At 38.4% G+C, this 18,541-nt stretch overlaps 3 protein-coding genes across 3 annotated transcripts; 2 read left to right on the top strand and 1 right to left on the bottom strand.

Annotated features, from left to right (window-relative positions):
• Window positions 1-376: 376 nt before the first annotated feature.
• gnpda1 (glucosamine-6-phosphate deaminase 1) lies at window positions 377-3,426 on the top strand. The gene is made up of 7 exons (XM_054597457.1): window positions 377-457; window positions 712-839; window positions 1,172-1,273; window positions 1,377-1,559; window positions 1,686-1,870; window positions 2,038-2,212; window positions 2,341-3,426. The coding sequence occupies exons 2-7, from the start codon at window positions 716-718 to the stop codon at window positions 2,400-2,402; spliced, it is 831 nt and encodes a 276-aa protein (XP_054453432.1). The 5' UTR covers window positions 377-457; window positions 712-715; the 3' UTR covers window positions 2,403-3,426.
• Window positions 3,427-3,708: 282 nt separating this feature from the next.
• On the top strand, window positions 3,709-10,513 carry LOC129089859 (NEDD4 family-interacting protein 1-like). Its single transcript, XM_054597248.1, has 8 exons — window positions 3,709-3,892; window positions 5,031-5,124; window positions 6,817-6,956; window positions 7,082-7,169; window positions 7,512-7,636; window positions 7,854-7,920; window positions 8,013-8,121; window positions 8,825-10,513. The coding sequence occupies exons 1-7, from the start codon at window positions 3,857-3,859 to the stop codon at window positions 8,117-8,119; spliced, it is 657 nt and encodes a 218-aa protein (XP_054453223.1). The 5' UTR covers window positions 3,709-3,856; the 3' UTR covers window positions 8,120-8,121; window positions 8,825-10,513.
• A 750-nt stretch (window positions 10,514-11,263) lies between these two features.
• On the bottom strand, window positions 11,264-14,511 carry fgf1a (fibroblast growth factor 1a). Its single transcript, XM_054598045.1, has 3 exons — window positions 14,346-14,511; window positions 11,839-11,942; window positions 11,264-11,624 (listed from the first exon to the last, which is right to left on the bottom strand). Exons 1-3 carry the CDS (start codon window positions 14,509-14,511, stop codon window positions 11,424-11,426), a joined length of 471 nt encoding a protein of 156 aa, XP_054454020.1. The 3' UTR covers window positions 11,264-11,423.
• Between the last annotated feature and the right edge of the window lie 4,030 nt (window positions 14,512-18,541).

Genomic DNA, 18,541 nt, shown 5'->3' with positions numbered 1-18,541 from the left:
GGGAATTTGGAGGGTTTGATGGCATGAGCAGAAATTTACAATGCACATTAAACTACTGACTGATTTTGATGTGTTTTTAGACTCAACATCTCATAAATAATTCTGCTTTTAAACAAACATTGGTACAAATCTTGGTTTCATTAGGGTTTAATATGTCGCTTAGCAACCACAGTTAATATTCTGCTGGTGTCTAATTTTCGTAAAAAATATCTTATATAATATCTTATGTGTGTGTATATATATATATAGTATATATTTATAGCGTAATTATGAATAAGGGACTGAGCTTTCATTGCTCAACTCAAACTAGCTTCTTAGCTAGCGTTAGCTCACTAGCTAGCATTAGCGGAAGCTCTGTACACGTCACTTCCGCTTTGGTCGCTCTGCATCCCACAGTCACATGATCCATTCAGTCTTCTGCGAGTGAAAAGCTTTAGATAACGTTACGTCAACCAAGGTACAGTGCAAACAATTATGTTATTATTCTGGTTCTGTGTTTTTAGGCCAATTATGCTGCAGTAAAAGTTGTCACAAAGTTTACTTTTTGGAAGCTTGTTGAAATACCAGTGACTTCATTTTACTGTCTCTGGATGGTTTAATTACCTTCACCAGTCTAAAGTCTGATTTAGGTGTGTTTTTTTCCGGTGTCACTTCGAGGTTGAACTCCTTCAGACAAGCAACCAGTTCCTCATTTCTTCTTTTATTTTCCAGGAACATGAAGCTTATTATCCTCAATGAGTACGACCAGGCCAGTGAGTGGGCTGCAAAGTACATTAGAAACAAGATCTTGTTGTTCAGACCTGGTCCGGACAGATACTTCACCCTGGGGCTTCCCACAGGTGAGTAGGACCTGGCAACCCCATATGGCTGGGTTTATTGGTTAAGCATTTACTTTATTAAATTTGCTTGTATAAAAAGTAAAAGTACTTATATTCTTGCAGAAATACAAAATAGTGTTGCATGAACATGTTCTCCAGTGTTTTAGATTGTCTAGATTAAACAATAAATAATATTTGTATTGCATGTAAACGCTATATATTGCAAAAAGGCAGTACAACCATCGCATAAATGTGGTGAAAGAACACTGAAAGACTGAAATACCGATGCCGACACAAATAAAGTACTTTTCCACTCTGTTATTTTTGCTTTATAAGCTTTTCCCTGTCTTCAGGAAGCACCCCCATGGGTTGTTATAAGAAACTAATAGAGTACTACAAGATGGGCCAAATCTCATTCCAGTATGTAAAAACTTTCAACATGGATGAATATGTAGGTAAGTCTTTGTCGTTCTTTCTCAACACATATTATGCTTACACATTAAAGTACTACTTAAAGCAGTGATCTTGCATAAGAAACTGCCATCAAATCCCGTATAGGACTTCCCAGAGATCACCCTGAGAGCTACCACTCCTTCATGTGGAATCACTTCTTCAAGCACATAGACATAAAAGCAGAGAACACCCACATCCTTGATGGCAACGCTGCTGACCTGCAAGCAGAGTGTGCGGCCTTTGAGGAAAAGATAACAGCTGCTGGGGGGATCGAGCTCTTTGTCGGAGGTCAGGAGGTCACAGTGCTGATCATGAATATGCCATAACCAACTGCACATTTCAGATTTCCCATTCTGGTATCCAGAGATTTTGCAGCAACGATAGATATTTAAAATACTCTTCCTATCCTGTCAGGTATTGGACCAGACGGCCACATTGCCTTCAATGAACCTGGATCAAGCCTGGTTTCCAGGACTAGGGTGAAGACCCTGGCAAAGGACACTATCGTGGCTAATGCTCGGTTCTTTGACGGAGATCTCTCAAAGGTGCCCACCATGGCACTGACTGTGGGAGTGGGCACAGTCATGGACGCAAAAGAGGTTAAAAGCTTAGATGATAAAATATACCATTTGTTAGGAACAAACATTGTGCGTTGATCAATAACCTTGTAATCTTCCTAATGATGCAACAAAACAAAAAAAAACATTTGCAGGTTGCTCTTGCTCAATCACAGAGGCCACAGGTCACATTTTCCGTTTCTTCTCAGGTCATGATTCTCATCACTGGAGCACACAAGGCATTTGCTTTATACAAAGCTATAGAGGAAGGTGTGAATCACATGTGGACAGTGTCTGCCTTTCAGCAGCACCCGCAGACAGTTTTTGTATGTGATGAAGACGCCACCCTGGAACTGCGGGTCAAAACTGTAAAGTATTTCAAAGGTGAGTCTGAAAAGAGTTACAAAGCCTAAACTCCTACATTTCACTTTTAATAAATCGAAATTAAGCCTGAATATTTGCAATGAAGGCACTAATCACAGAAAATATGCAAATTCTTTCCCTTTCTTTAGGGATGATGCATGTTCACAACAAGCTGGTGGAGTCTCCTCCCTCAGTGCCAAAGAAGAACTGAGGATATCTTGTCCAAACTTTGTTGATTTGTGAGGCATTTTTTCAAAAGCTTAAAAGGGACAGTTCAGCCCAAAATCAAAAAAATGATGTTGAGGAACAGGGTATTGAGTTCTGGAATAAGACAATACTGTATAATTTTTTTTATCTTTCTTTTGGGTGCTTTGAGCGCCACAAGCCGAGTGCCATATGTGTCCAAAACTAGGCAACTCACACCATATCAATGTAGATTGATTAGTTGCACTTTAGGTAATAGAACATATTTGGGATGTACTGTCCCTGTAACACTCCAATGATTCCTTTTTTCTTCTGATGGAAATGGTGAGCATCACGCAGTGCTTGGAGTTGACCTCAGCTAAATCTTGTTGAAATAATCAAGTGCTTATTGTGCAGGCTATTCAGGTTTCCATGTGATTGATGTGCTTCTCTTTTGTTCTTTTTAATAATGTTCATGTCATTTTTTTTTATCTCTGTATATCTGTGATTGTGGATAGTGTGGTATTCTGTCTGTTCCATGTTTGTCACATGACAAATACGGAACAACTTATGTGGCCTTTAAGTGCTCCTTGTAAGTGTTCCTTTCCAGATCAATGCTAGAAGCAACGACCCATTCATTTAAATGTTTTAATTGTATGTTTGAGAGAAAGGTGGTCAACACAGAGTCCTTGTCCCCATCTGTGAATAAAACTTAGTATATTTACTCAGACAAGTACTAAACTTATGTCCAATTTCAAGGTTCTTTTTTTTATTGGAGCATTTTGATTTTCTACCTCTTTATAGGCTCTTTAAGCACACAGTAATGCCCCACTACATTTTAGAGGCAAATGTTGTTTCTACTCTATTACAATTATCTGACAGCTATAGTACATGGCTACATAACTGTCAGATATTTTATAAACTAATCCTGTGATTATCTCATACAATATGCATAGTTTACGAATGAATTAACCAATGATAACTGTTATATTTCTACACTTCGACAAGCTAGAGTGAGTTCTTGTTGTTTTACTTTTCATATTTGAAGTACATTTAGCTAAAAATAAAGTTTTGAATATATTACTTTTACTTGTGACTGGCTATAATTTACATTGTGGTAACTTTTACTTGTTTATGCGCGATCATCTTTTAAGCGAATATTCCGACAGCACTTGAAGGCACCATCAGAGAATGATGACGAAGGCATACCCCGCCTTACTCAGCCTCTGATTGGCTTAGCCTGATATTCTTACCCTAACCTTAACCAATGGAACAACGAGGGATTGTTATTATCCAATCAGAGGCCGAGTAGGGCGGGCGGTGCCTTTGCCTTAGTAGGAGTGTCCGGGCTTCACGATCGGAAGGGGATAAGGAAGGAGATGGCCGAATAGCTACTGCATTGGCGAGATTCCTTTTATTGAACACATATTCACAGTTGACATTGGAAGAGGACTTCTCACAACATTTCTCTCCTCTTCCACAATGGCAGAACAAAACGGCAACGTTAGATATCAAGAGGTACGTAACGCAGTGCTGGCGCCGTGACGTGCAGTGAGCTAACAGCTAGCTGCTAGCTGCTGTCAGCTAACAGGGACATGAGCTAGTCTGCGTTAGCCTGAGGCACACAGCAAAACAACCAGCACACCAGACATTTGTTAGCTTGCAGGCCTCGATTGTGATGCATATGTTAATGTTTATATGAAACCAAATGTCTCACACTGAGTAAACAGGAGTGCACAGGTCACAGTTGTGTTTATGTAACACAGATTACTGTGTGGCCACTGATGGAACAGAGCACCTCGTTATTTACGTCTGCAGACATTGTACATATAAACCATTATAACCACTTGTTACACGTTATGCTAATCAAGTGCAGCATCAGTGATATTGGTTGCTTTGTTAGGAGTTGACACTGTTTAAGGATGTTTCCCTAAAGCACTTCAGTCCTCTATTGTGTTTGTTCAGTATCTGGTTTAAGTAAACATGGAGTGTGCAAACCAAGAGGTACTTTGAGGTACAGGTGACCAATATATATATATATATATATATATATAGTACCAGTCAAAAGTTTGTACACACCTTCTCATTCAATGGTTTTTCTTTATTTTTATTTTTTCTACATTGTAGATTAATATTGAAGACATCCAAACTATGAAGGAACACATATGGAATTATGTGGTAAACAAACAAATGCTCAACAAACCAGAACATGTTTTATATTTTACATTCTTCAAAGTAGTTGAATGAGAAGGTGTGTCCAAACTTTTGGCTGGTACTGTATGTGTGTATATATATAAATATAAATATAAATATAAATAAATAAATCTTGCTAAATTGTTATACATGCAATTTGAAATTAAAATGTGTTAAAATGTTATTGTCCTTTTTTGGCAGAATTAAATGCATGGAATGTAATGTAATGGAAAACAAGGAACTTCCTCACTTTGATGTTAAAATCCGAAGCGCATTCCTCACTAATTGACTTGCAACATTGTCTGTAATACCTAATAAATACAATCTTACAAGGGTAGTTACCACGGAAAGAACAACATGGCAACGGTCTGACAAATATATTTTCCTTTGTCATGTCCGACAAGTACAGTTTTCCTAGATCTTGTAATTCATTGTGTGTTGTCATTTATTAACATTTCTTCAGCTGGTGAATGAGGAGGAACCGTCCCAGCCGCCCCAGGAGGGTCCAGCCCAGGACGCACCACCACCCTACAGCAGCATTGCAGCAGCAAATGCAGGTTAGGAACCTTTACATCTCCATTTCACTCGGCCAATTAACTCAGAACAAACACAATTTGGATGTGGGAGTAGTATTTAAATGTATAATACCGTTGCCAGTACATTCTAACTCTTTAAGTATTGCATTCAAAAGTAAGTAAGAGTAGAGAAGCACTTGCAGTGAAATTTGTCTATTGCCTAAGAAACAAAAGCAAAAGTAAACATTATAAAGAATAGTTCTTTCCACATTCACAATATTTTCACTAAGTATGAACCTTCTCTGATAGCTATTTCTTGCGTTTGAATCTTTTATGATCCCAGCCTCAACCTGTATGAAGTATTTTAATGTTGAAGCTGTTTCAACAACTGCTGCTCACTACTGTAAACTCTTCACGGCGCCTCAGAATATATGATACATGTGAATTTGCATCCAGAATCTTGTTGTGCAAGGTCCAAAAAATCAGTGTGAAAAAACCAGGGCAAATGTATAGTATTCCCCCACTGAATTCTCACAAATGAAGTAAAGTAGCAGTGCTTTCTAATGTGTGTATTGAAGTACAGTACTTGAATAAATGTACATAGTTGTGTCAATCCCCTGCTCTAGCTTGTCCAGCACTGTTAGCCTGGTAATGAATAATGTAGAGGGAAAAGCTTTTGTGCAAGGCCTTTTAGAAAGGCCTGATGTTTGTAATCTCCCTTCTTAAGGGGGCATAGGTCAACACGTTGCATAAGTGGGTGTAGCTTTCAGCTCTTCTTGTGGGAGTATATTGATCTAGTCCAACGCTGTATGTGTTTGAACAACACATAGGGGAATTCTGGATATTTGCCAAACGACCCAGATAAAAGTCTTTGCTTATATGGGACAGAACATAAACAGTAATGGATACAGATACTACTAATGACTTTCTTTCTGCTGTAACTCATCCTCGGTCCGGTTTTATAATTCTCTGCTGCTGTCGCTGCTTTTCTTTGTGAAGGAAACGAAACTAGATTCTTGTCGGTCAGCAATCAAACCTTCGTGACAGCTGATAAAACAGTCATCATTGTATAATGTCAGTTCTGCAGTCATCAGCATTTTTAGATACAAATGTAATTCAATGTTAGAATACAAATCCTCTTACTTTTTTATTTAATTGTCTATTACTGTGTTTATTTGTGTCTGTCTGTTAGTGGAGAAAACAGATACCAACCATTGATTAATGTTTATTTTGCCTATACATATGTGCCTAAATCACAAACTCATGTTTTATCAGTTGCTTCTAAAATCAGTATTATTATATAATGTATATTCTGTTCCTAAATCCAGCTTTATAGTGAGGGTGGTGAAACACTAAAATGTCACACTTGCTGTGGTTGACGATGGACTTGAAACTTTAAATTTAGGTTTGTTTGCTCAAACATAACAGTTAACAGTGAAAATGCCATCTTACTGCAGTAAACATTATTAATATTCTTGTACCAGGTCAGTTGATGACATTTTCACCTTAAATCGTTACCAATGAGCTGAGACAACTTTGCAAAAACAATATCTCCATAATATTTGGTTTAGAAGTGTACAATTATAGGGGTATTGCTTAGATGAAAGCCCAATCTACATATAAGAAAACAACGCTAAAGATACCAAAGAGGATTTTATTAATCATGTATAAAATACATTGTTTTGAGACAAGACCTGTGTCGAATGAATAGTCATTTGCTTGTTACCTCCACAGCTTTCTTTGAATACAAGGAAGATGGAGGAAGATTTCCAAATCCTCCATCCTACAGTGTTGCCACCACTCTGCCCTCCTATGATGAAGCTGAGAGAAACAAAGAAGAGGCAGCCGTCCCCCTGGTCCCTGGGAGAGTCACGGTAGATTGATGTCATTTTCAAACGCGTATAATGGCATATCGGAATACAAGCAAAACATAAAAAATAAGTTGAAGCGAAACACAAGTTATTGTAATGTATCTACACATTTCTTGCTGTTTGTGCAGGAGGACGACTTTGTGGCCCGGGATGACTTTGAGGACGCTGACCAGCTGCGAATAGGAAATGACGGCATCTTCATGCTCACCTTCTTCAGTAAGAACTTGTTCAGGGTTTCAACAGTTGAACTTTGTACGAGAAATCTGAGCACTGAACATGAAAAAGATTTAACATTTGTTGCGTTGTTGCTCTTGAATAAAGGCACTGTTTTCTAAATTGAATTGGGCATATTCACATCGGCTGTCACATGATGTGTTGGATGTAATTGACAGTTCACTCACTGCAGTAGTTTGTTTTCCCGCAAAGTATGAAGGAGGAGGAGAGGTGTGCCAGCCAGTTTGATGACTTCGTAAAAACGAATGACTTCTTGGATGAAAAATGTCCCACGTTCTATCGGTCATGCTTGACAATGACTTATTTATTATCTTTTGTCAACAGTGGCATTCCTCTTCAACTGGATCGGCTTCTTCCTGTCGTTCTGTTTGACCACATCAGCCGCCGGCCGATACGGGGCCATCTCTGGCTTCGGTCTGTCCCTCATCAAATGGGTTCTCATTGTCAGGGTAAGAGCTATTTAGGGAATATTAACCAAAACCAGTTTGACTACTGAATAGCAGTTAGATGTTGTGATGGGGAAGGATTGCCAGTTCTTGTCTGCATTACTGTAAAAAAAAAGACTTAATCTCTGAAAATGACTTTCTAGGATCAGGCCTTATGGGTTGATAGAATTGGAATCAGTGCACAGCTTCTAACAGGAACTTCTTCTTTTATGTCTTCCAGTTTTCTACCTACTTCCCTGGTTACTTTGATGGGCAGTACTGGTTGTGGTGGGTGTTCCTGGCCCTGGGTAAGTGAGAGATAATACTTTATTTTTAATCCCCCATGATTACATTTGGGTAATTGTCTTATGTGGCATTGTATCTTTTCTTTGCCCTGCAGGCTTCATGCTGTTCGTCAGAGGCTTTGTTAACTACTCCAGAGTGCGTAAACTGGCTGATCCCACCTATGCCACTCTTCCCCGAACGAGGGTACTCTTCATCTATTAGAGGTAAGGTGTGTTTGTTTGGCCACACTCATCATGGTTTTGTCTTTGGAGACATTAACATGCACACACGACTCCATTTACACTGAGTGATGAGATCAAGGCACAATGGCACTAAACTGTTTAAATACTTTCAGCCCACCAAGTGATAAACGCATTAACTCTTTCTTTAGTAAATAAACATGTCAGGGCATCACTCACCCAAATCTCTGATGGAACATTAGGCCTTTAAGTTGCATTGTGGGTAATGTTAGTGCCATGGCTTTGATAAGGAAGAAGCATGCATGGAATATGGACAATGTTAAATTGTTGAATTGATCAGTTTGTTGGTCTGTTTTTCTTTTACACTGTTATAGATATATTATCAACTAACATTTAAAAATGTGTTGGTTGACATTTATGGGAAAATGTTTTTTAGCCAATATTAATAATTCTTGACAGGAAAATGACTCGGTTTACCTCCCAACTCGTGGGAGACCCTGATGTCATATAAACATGGTGTACACTTGGCATCATCATGATGATAACTTAAGTAGATAAATATAGGACATTAAATCTGGATTCAAGTATTGCCTTGATCTTGTCAGAGTTAATAATGTGCATGTAAACACAGCCACTGACAACCACACATCCTTAAATGTTTCAAGTAATATGTCTGAAATCTATTTTCTAGACTTGATTTGTTCGTTCTCCCTTAACCTAAATCCAGGATGTCGGATGAGGCAGAACTGGACGTGACCAACACAAGCAGTAACTCTGTGAGGAGTTTCAAATCTGAAGTGAAGGCACTTAACCAGAAATCAGCCAGACCAGTTCTAGATGAAGACAACTCTCAATAAGATATTCAGGAATTATATCACTTGTTTTATTTTGTTTTGAAACTTTATAAATGGAAAATGGTTAACAGTAATATTCCCTCGATGTATTCATTAGTGGCGAATGTTAAGTGCTATTTTACATCTCTGTCTATATTGTATAAGTAATGCCTTATATCATTTGATGGTAGAGTACAAGCATGCATCTGCCCTTAAGGTCAATACATAGGGAGCGTCTCATGTTGGTGACACTTGAAGCCAACAGGTATAAGTCAATACAACAGGTAGATTTTCCACAGCATGCAACACACTTTATAATCTGCACTAATCATAGTTTTATTGTGACTACTATGGGCTGTATTTAGATACCACATACACTTTAAAAAAAAGCAAGCTTTCATTGGGCTGTAAATGCTGTTTTAGCACATATTTCACTCACCTGTTGGCTTTAAGTAGTGTTGCCCTTTTTTCTTTAACCAAGAGGGGGCAGTGTTGTTTGCTGCTTTTAACTTGTGAGAAACTGTTCGTTAGGGGCATGGTCATATTAAAACACACATGCTTGTGATTCAAACACAGTGTCAGTAGAGCACATTAAAATGACATCCATGTATCAGAAGTTATGATTTGCCTGTTAGATATTTTGTTGTACATTAAATCAGGTGAACTACCAACTCTGGAAATGTAATTTAGGTTACAAATATGATTTTTAGAAGCTCCAGTTTGAGCTTTTTTCATAATAAACAAGCCAGAAACCAGATGACCGCAAATGTCAAAGTGATAAACCCTGCAGCCTTGAGGGGTTGACAGTGAAGGGATGCAGAGTTTTTGGGCGGAGGCAGCGACCAAGAGGATTTTTATGGGCGTGTGAGCACATTTTTCTAGTCCATGTCCTCAAAAAGCTCATCTAGATGTAACAGCCTGACCTTTGCACGGCTCTTCAGTGAGTCAGTGGTGTCAGCATCTCATTCATTGTCAGTGGCAAAGCTCTGTGACTTTATAAAAAAAGAGTCTTGGCTGTCTGGGTTTCTGCTGTTAATGATCTCACTCAGACATTTGGATCAAATTATCTCCGAGCATAAAAATAACTCAAATTCCATTTTCAGGTAGGTTTTTGCCTTAAGATTTAATTGACAGATGGGGAAAGGGAAATCTTTCTTTAAAAATAATTAATAAGGTGTAAGTTGTTAGATATCTTGTGGGTATTAAAACTATATCAAAGAATGTTGTATGCAGGTGCACTTTTAGAAACATAGCCAATAAAACCAAGAGGATGTTCCCATAATGGTTTTAGGTCCCAGAGATATGAAACAAGGAATGACTGACACAGTGGTTTCTGTTTTGTATTCTGGAGGAAATGGAATGACAGGATGATGCAGTTTTTCATTATCTAACCACCGCTATCAATGGAAGGAGATGGATTTTAGTCTGTTGCCTAATCGGTTAACTCCATCCTTCTGCCATGGCTTTGATACAGACCCATTATGCTTATTTCTATGTGATGTAGAGCTACAACCTTGAGGTTTTGTTGTTATGAAAATGTACAGAAAACGTTAAGTGTTAAATAAATGTCACTTTTAATGCGTCATTTCTGAGTTTGTCTCTATTACGTACAAGATTGTATTATTTACACGTCAGCATTGTGGAGCTAATTTGTTGGTGCGGAAAAGGCATGAAAATGAAAGTGTGTGTGTGGCTCAAGATCACGACAGAGTCAGAGCTTGTATGTCTCTTTAATGGTGCACTGGGTCATTTTACACATTGGTGGAAGCCAAAAGTAACTGCTGCTGGAAATGTAAACACAGTTTTTTCACCTTCACCCGTGACACCTTGTAATATAGAGAAGTGAGTATAGCTCAAGAGCTGGAGTTGGTATTTTGTCTCTTCTAATCTGCCGAGTCATTACTCCTCAGTAGCAAAGCATAGGTTGCAGAAAAGTCAAATAATCAATTGTTTACAATGTCATTTTTCACTCGGGTAAATGCAATATTTAATGAGAAAGTTCCTGCCACTGGTCTAGACAATATTTTAAGATAATTACAATTTAAGTCACTAAAATTATATTACTTAAAACATTACTTTTTTTTTCATAATAACAGAATATATATTAAGAATATATATTTTTGATCAGTGTTTTCTTCTCATCCCTCCAACATGCCCCTCAGTCTGAGAACCACTATTTCCGATGTAATGGATAAAATCCATACCTCAGTTAATTAGACTGTCTTCTTGGTGGCTCTTTGCGTGTTCTTCCCGCTTTCAACTAAGATGGGATGCTGCGTTAGTGAAGACAAACATGGCACTGCTGTTTAGCTCTGATGCAAGCTGGTGCTTGAATTAATAAGTATGCATTAGATTAACATTAAAAATAATTTGCAGTTTCTCCTCCTTTTAGGCGCCAGTGTCTTAACTATTTTCACCAAACCTCCTCATGTCTTGTTCTGGCCTGTTAGTGAAATAAAATAGGATAACATCTGTTTATGTTGAGCATCGTCTTCACTCCCCGGAGTCACTCAGCTGTCGGGGCAGAAAGAAGATGGCCTTCTGTCCGATGTGAGTTCTTGGACCCAGTTTAGATCTTCCGTTCTTTTTCAGCGCTACATACCAGTGCCCCTCCTCGTATTTCTGACTTGTATATGTGTTGTAGTGGTTCTCCTCCAACTTCTCCAGGAAGTAACATTCATCAGTCACTGTGGGCTGAGACATACACACAAAAATAAGAACAGCTGAAAACATTTTGGGGGGTTTAGTTGTTTGGTTTGAGATTAAATGTTAAGAAATAGTCACCAGAGAGTAATGAATGATTAACAACATATATCATGGAGTTTTCATCTACATTTGCCTGCATTATTAAGTTTAAAGTACTGATTAACAATCATATAACACCATCAGGTCTGTTGTAGATACTCACTGAACTAAACAATCGTCCCTCGTCGTTCATGGCCAAATATCGCCCGGCTTCTGTTCCTTGGATGACCACTACACCTCTATCCACGGCTTTGAGCTTTAATACAGCTGAAAGAAGAACAAGTTTAAAAGAATGTGAAAATGAATAACACAGCAGCTCACCTCAACAAATGTGTTGAGGTGAGCTGCTGTGTTATTAAAAAGATTCTTTGTCAGTTTCCTCTTTCCGCATTCGTGAGCTGACAGATGAACGTTCAGACATTTCAACAAATTGAAATCTTGCTCTTTAGTTGAACGGGTAAATGAATGATAGCCAGAGAAGAGTCTCATGAAAAGCATTGTTCAGAAATGAATTTTACGGGCATAAGAGTAACGTTTATGTCCCTTAGCAGTTACCATCACCATGGCAACATCTGATTGATGCCAGATAGACACAGGTGATCGAAATGAGCTAATTAGTGCAGTGACACACACAGTCGCTCTTAAGACATCCACATTTTCCACGTTTCTCTACTTATTTATGCTTTCAGATATAAAATCATACATTATTGGTATTTTTTTTACTTTTAAAGCCAGCAATAGTACTTCAAGTCTTCAAATGGTTTGGAACGCTGCAGATGGAATCCCAGCTAAGACTAAAATATTTCAGTAAATAGGTCGTTTTCCCAGCAACCGTTTTGAAATGTCATAGCAGGGTAAACAGGTGTAATTGATTAATTATGGTCCCATTCTATGTAGTGTGTCATAGACATTCCAGTGAGCCAGCATGCAAAATACCTGGGCCTAACAGGGCCATAATTAACGTTATCTATTACACCTGTGATTACCCTGCAATGACAGGCTGTGAAAAGGGCCCATTAAACCAGTTTCCCTTCATAGAGTGCTGCAGTGACGAGCCCTAAAACATAGCAATGAATCAGCATTTTTGCAATTCTGGTTCCTTCATTTTAAAGACAATGTTTTTCTGGTTGGATGCTTTAAATAAGGTGTTTCTTTTTGCTCTACAATATAAAACACGTCAATATAAACCCCTCTTGTGAATTTTGAATCCTTTAAGTGTTGCAAAAAAAGTAAAAATAAGCTTGCAAAAAAAGTATTGTTTTGTTTGCCACAAAGCTTATTTTCTGTGAGAATCCTAAATATTATGGAAATATTCCATTGGCTTTATGTTGAGGGAACTTGTGCAATGCTTACTTATGTGGATGGCCAAACCAAAAAATAGGTCATCCTTGCCGCCCTCTATTGATTACCAATCCATGTATGATGGGATGGACACGCCCCTTCCTACCTGCCTGATCTACTTCAACCTTTTACTCCAATCAGGACTCTCCACACTCAGAAAACAGAGCTCCTGACTGTCCCCAGAGTAAAAGAGAAGTCAGCAGGCCAAAGAGCCTTTCCCTATTGTACTGTTGTTCTTATGGAGTAATCTCTTTATGGTCTGATTCTGTTTGTATCTACTATTTCTGCAGACTTTTATCTGCAGACTTCATTTAAGCTTTAAATGGGTCACAAAGGGAGTTTTCTTTTCTATACATTTTCCGATCGACTGCTACCTCTGCATACGATCACTACCTGTTAAAGTACAAAGCATTTCCCTTTTCTGCATTTTCACTTGATTTATTTCATCTTCCAACTTGCAGTTCAGCAATCAATTCTCCCAATTTTCATTTCAGATTCCAGGTTTTCTAGCAGTCCAGTGTAATGTCTTCCCACTTTAATACTTCTGTATTTTCAGCCACACTCAGCTGTCACCATTTACACACATGTTCTGCAAGAAAACTATTTTTTTTAGTTTTATATTACTAGTTTATTTGACAATGCTCATTTACACACAGAAAAAAAGAAACTGCAAATGAGCCAGAGTAAGCCTAATAAGCTCATTTCCATCTGTATTCCCCGACCAGATGATATAAAACATAAATAAAATATCTCAGAATTCATATGCACAACATATCGCCAAGTAAGAGGACTGATAAAGACAGAAAACTAGTATCCTAATGTCATGTTTGTGGCATGACCTTTAATATGCATAAAGGTCAGACATATGATTGAGAAGACCTATATATTGATATAAATGCAAGCATCTCTTTTCTCTGGACTATAGCAATTAAGGGCAGAAAGATTGGCCTTCTAGAAAATAAATCTTCACAAATAGGCCATACCTCTGAATTAAAGAGCACCATGTGTCCTAGTTCTCTATATAATGTGTTTTACAGGTTTATAGTTGGAACATGCATAATTCATTCAGCTGTCAGTACCATTGCATCGCACGTCTCTCCTACTTAGTGATGTTTTGCATCTTATTCCTCCTGCAGTCAATTCCATAAACATTATTTTAAAAAGCAACTTGTGCAAAATAACTTAAATGTTCTATCTTTTCCAGGCTTAAAATGAGCTGCATACCCCCTCAAATAAATTTGTAGGACACACATCTCTTTTCCTCCGCCTTGAACGTGACACGCCTTGCAGCAGCCTGAAGGCAGTGAACGCATCATGCTGCAGCCTTACTGTGAGCGTCCCCGTCCTCCCTCCGGCCCTGCACCGTCCCATCGGGGAGGATCTGGAGGTGATGTCCGCCGTTCATGCAGTACAGACGGGTCAGCCGCCTCGAGTCCCACAGCGGGCCGCGGTCCCCCGTCTGCCCCTCTGGTACGGACATCTCCTCATCCGTCATGCCGCCCAGAGGACACACAGCTGGGACATCAACAGGGGACTTTTCCCCTGCAGTGGTCAGGTGTTCACATGCTCGTGGACGAGCGCAGAGATATCACAGGGCAGCTGGATGCGCGTGCCCGACTCCTGGTCTCAACCCTCCATGGGACAATGGTATGGAGTGTGATCACTGACCATTACAGACCTCAAGCATAAGCTTTTATAACAGTAGTAATAATGCATTGTTTTTGTTTGTTTGGGTTACTTACTGGATACTAAGTCATTTGTTAATGCATCATAACTGAGGCAATAAGAACAGACGTGTGATCATAGATGGGCCTTACAATTGTAATTTTAGTAGCGAGGAAAGAGTACTCGGATACTGTTACAAGTAAATGTTATACTGTAGCCTCTGTACATAGAGGTAGTTTTATCTAGAACAATGCATACGTTATAAACTGTTTGACATAAAAAGATCTTTAACTTAAAATGAACTAAATTTGTCAGATAAAAGTTGTGTAAAAAAAGTCTAACATTTACCCGAGATGTAGTTGAGTAGAAATGTTAGGTAGCATAAAACGGAAATACTCTTAAAGTAAAAGTACCTCAAATTTGTACACATCTCTAGTAGTGATGGGGATGGAGCTGCTGACGCCAGATGTTTACATGTGCTTTAACACATTGGACATAAAGGTCGACTTTCAGTAAATCTTCTTCGGAGTCAATGAACCAGGTGTCAGAATGGAAAAGCACATTTATTTCAATGAACAAGTGCTTGCTGTGATAATGAAAAGTGTCACACAACAAGCTTACCGTTTCCATAGTTCAGTATCATCGATAACGGTAACCTTATTCATACAGTTCCTTGTTTGGAGAAGTACCACACAAAGACGTACAGTTTGACCTTTAATCAATGGAGGAAAAGACCAACAGGAATCACACTACAGAGGAGAAATGATACAGAGGGCTAGGTATAGAAAAACTATTATTTGGAGACACATACACCACATTTTCTTTACAATGGATTATATATACATATTCTTTTTTTTTTTGAGAAAGCATATACCAGTGAAACATGATCTGCCCTTGATAATTCTGAGAAGTTAATGTCTGCATATGCTTTATACAAAATAGATTTTCAAACAATATTTGGGTAGTGCAAATCTTTTTTTTCTCTTTTTTTTTTTTAGATTCAAGCTGGTTGATTACTTTCACAAACAGTTCGTGTGTGAAAAAAGACTGACTCCTATTCTATTCACAGTATTACACAATTTGACCAAAGCCGTCACGTTAGAGTAAAAAAAAGTTGTTTAAAAAACAAAAACAAAGAACTGTACATTTGTCTTCCAGGAGCTACTTAGTTTACACTGACACATGTTGAATATGTCTGTGCTTGCTTTGGTCACCTTGTAGTCAAACATAAAATAAGCTTTGTTGTGTGCAGTCTGTGGAGACTGATTACCGACTAAGTGTATCTTTTCCTGAAAATCTGGCCTGCAGAGATAATGATAAAAGTGAATCTCCTCTATGCAAATAGCTTATTCTGGAAAAAGACTGAAAAAAAAGGAAGCTACCACATCTTGTTATGTGATGGTGACAGATAAATCTGTCGTTTCTATTGCATATTCAGTTGTTCTCCTCAAAAATGTACAAGAAAGTAAGCAAGGATACATTTTTGAGTGAGAAGAGGCAAGTGTGCAAATGTGTATATATAAATATATATACCTGTTTAAATGAACAGCAGCAGAGATTTGGATACACTGAATGTGAAAGTAACCCATGGGTAACCCCTATGCAGTTAATGAGGATGGTTGACTATTTTGAATTAACATTAAAAATAAAAGGTATATGAATGACGACAGTGGCAGCGCATAACTACAACTTTCCTAATTATGACAAAATAATACACCATAAATCACAGAAGCAGACACATTCTGGGAATCCAAACTGACCGTTTTTGGTTCTTAAAGTCAGGACATAAAACGACTTCACATGGACTACCACACACTGCGTGAATCGGACATTAAATTTCAACAACCTGAGCATGGGAAGCGGTTCAAAATGTATAATGAGTGCTTTCATATTTGTAGTGAGGATTGGTTAAGCCAGAGCCAAACAATGTGAGATTTCCATATTTAAATGAGTACTTTGTAGTCGCTCACTTGACATATTTATCCAATTATTTTAAACTGGCACGGCATCATCTGTCAAAAGCATTTTCTTTTTAATTAAATGATTTCCTCTAAGGTTAACATTCATTTCAAAACCTGGATTATATTGTGCTTTAGACGCACGCATCATGACAAACTGAGCTGACAACCGATGAAAATGTTGCAGCAAATTTAAAATCCCCCACTTTCCCCCACACAACACACAAAGAAAGGGCTACTGACAGACTAACATGATTCTGTGTGATTACACAACACATCTGTGAGTGCTTTGTGTTACAAATACAGCTCAGTTATCACTCATTAATAATGACCTCAATCCAGCAGACAGAAGCTCAGATAATTGGACAAATTTATAAGCCTCAATACTGGAACTAGTTTCCCTCTACTTATGCAAAACACTGATCAACTTTCAGCATCACTGAAAACAGACAAAACTGGAGTTTGGCACGGAAATAGTTCCCAGAGAATAGAGGATCCATTTTGCCTGCCTCCCCAGTCAGTGACGCTACACTTCCACTGTGACACGACTCCATGAGGTGAACTGATGCTAAGTGCCTTCAAACATGGGGGCTCGACTACCTAACAGACACACAGACAAATGAACGTGTAAATGCACTAAAGACAGACATTTGGACAAGGTGCCTACAGGGTGATAAAAGAGCATAAGGCTTAAACAGGAAGGGTCAAAGGTTATCAGCAGCTGTGGGAGGTTTACAGGGTAATGAATCTGCCAACGCCTGATCCAAAAAGCTGTTTACACAAACTGTCGATCATACAAATCATTCAGTTTAAAGGAATAGTTAAGACGTTTTGGAAAAACGTGTGGTTTCACTTTCTTGTTGAGAAAACGTAAGTGTACGTTAAATAGGAAGCTACAGCCAGGAGCCTGTTAGCTTAGCTTAGCTTAGCATAAAGACTGAAAACCAGGGGAAACCAGCAGCCTGGCTCAGCCTGAAGGGAACACAATCCGCTTACTAACTCCTCATTTTAATTATTACTGTTATCTTGAACCGTTGCCAGGCAACCAGCTGTGACTCCAGGAAAAGAGTCCGGCACATTAGACCCCTTTAAACCGTGAATTGTTGTTTTTGTACAGATTAAAAAAAACAGATATAACGTGTACTACTGAGCTTTAGAGGTACTAGTAAGCAAAATGTTGTTACCTTTGGACAGTCAGGCTACTAATTTCCTAATTTCCCTTCTTTATGCCAAGGTGAACTAACAGTCTGCTGACTCCAGCTGCATATTAACCGCTCAGTCGTAACAGAGTAGCATCAATATTCTCAGCTAGAAAGCGAATAAATGCATTTCCCAGAATGTTAAACAATTCCTTTAACAAATATGGCAAAGCAACAATGCAAAGACTTTCAATAATTAAATATCTAAAGTCAGACGCTTGTAGTGACATGAATATGCTTTTGATTAAAGGATCATCAGTGGCAGAATCATGACTGCATGTTTGTCAGTTTAACAAACTAGATCGTAAAAAGAACTTTAAAAATGAAGGACGGTTATTTTCCAACCAAATTTGAGCAGTGTTAGAAACACAGAAATGAGTCTTCCGGATGAATTAAACATGACATAATCTTGCAAACACAACAAAATAAGCCCTCTCTTCTCTGATTGGTAGACGCAGGTATTCAACACATTCCATTATTAGACTATTTGGGACAGGAGGGGGAGGGGGAGGAGGTGGGGCAAAGCTAGCTATTTCCTATAATAAAAGGTTTATGACTTCCATCTAAAGTCATTTAATAAAAGACTGGTTCAGCATAACAGTCTTTCTTCACAGTCCTTTAAAGCCTTTAGCAGGGTACAAAGTGCTCTAATTGCAATTAAGGAGTTGAGTGTGCGGATATCGCATGAAAGAAAGCAGGTTTT

This window comes from Anoplopoma fimbria, chromosome 4, assembly GCF_027596085.1.
Source record: "Anoplopoma fimbria isolate UVic2021 breed Golden Eagle Sablefish chromosome 4, Afim_UVic_2022, whole genome shotgun sequence".
Taxonomy (NCBI): domain Eukaryota; kingdom Metazoa; phylum Chordata; class Actinopteri; order Perciformes; family Anoplopomatidae; genus Anoplopoma; species Anoplopoma fimbria.
The sequence above is the reverse complement of the archived record's forward strand: the minus strand, read 5'-3'. Positions and strand labels throughout refer to the sequence as shown.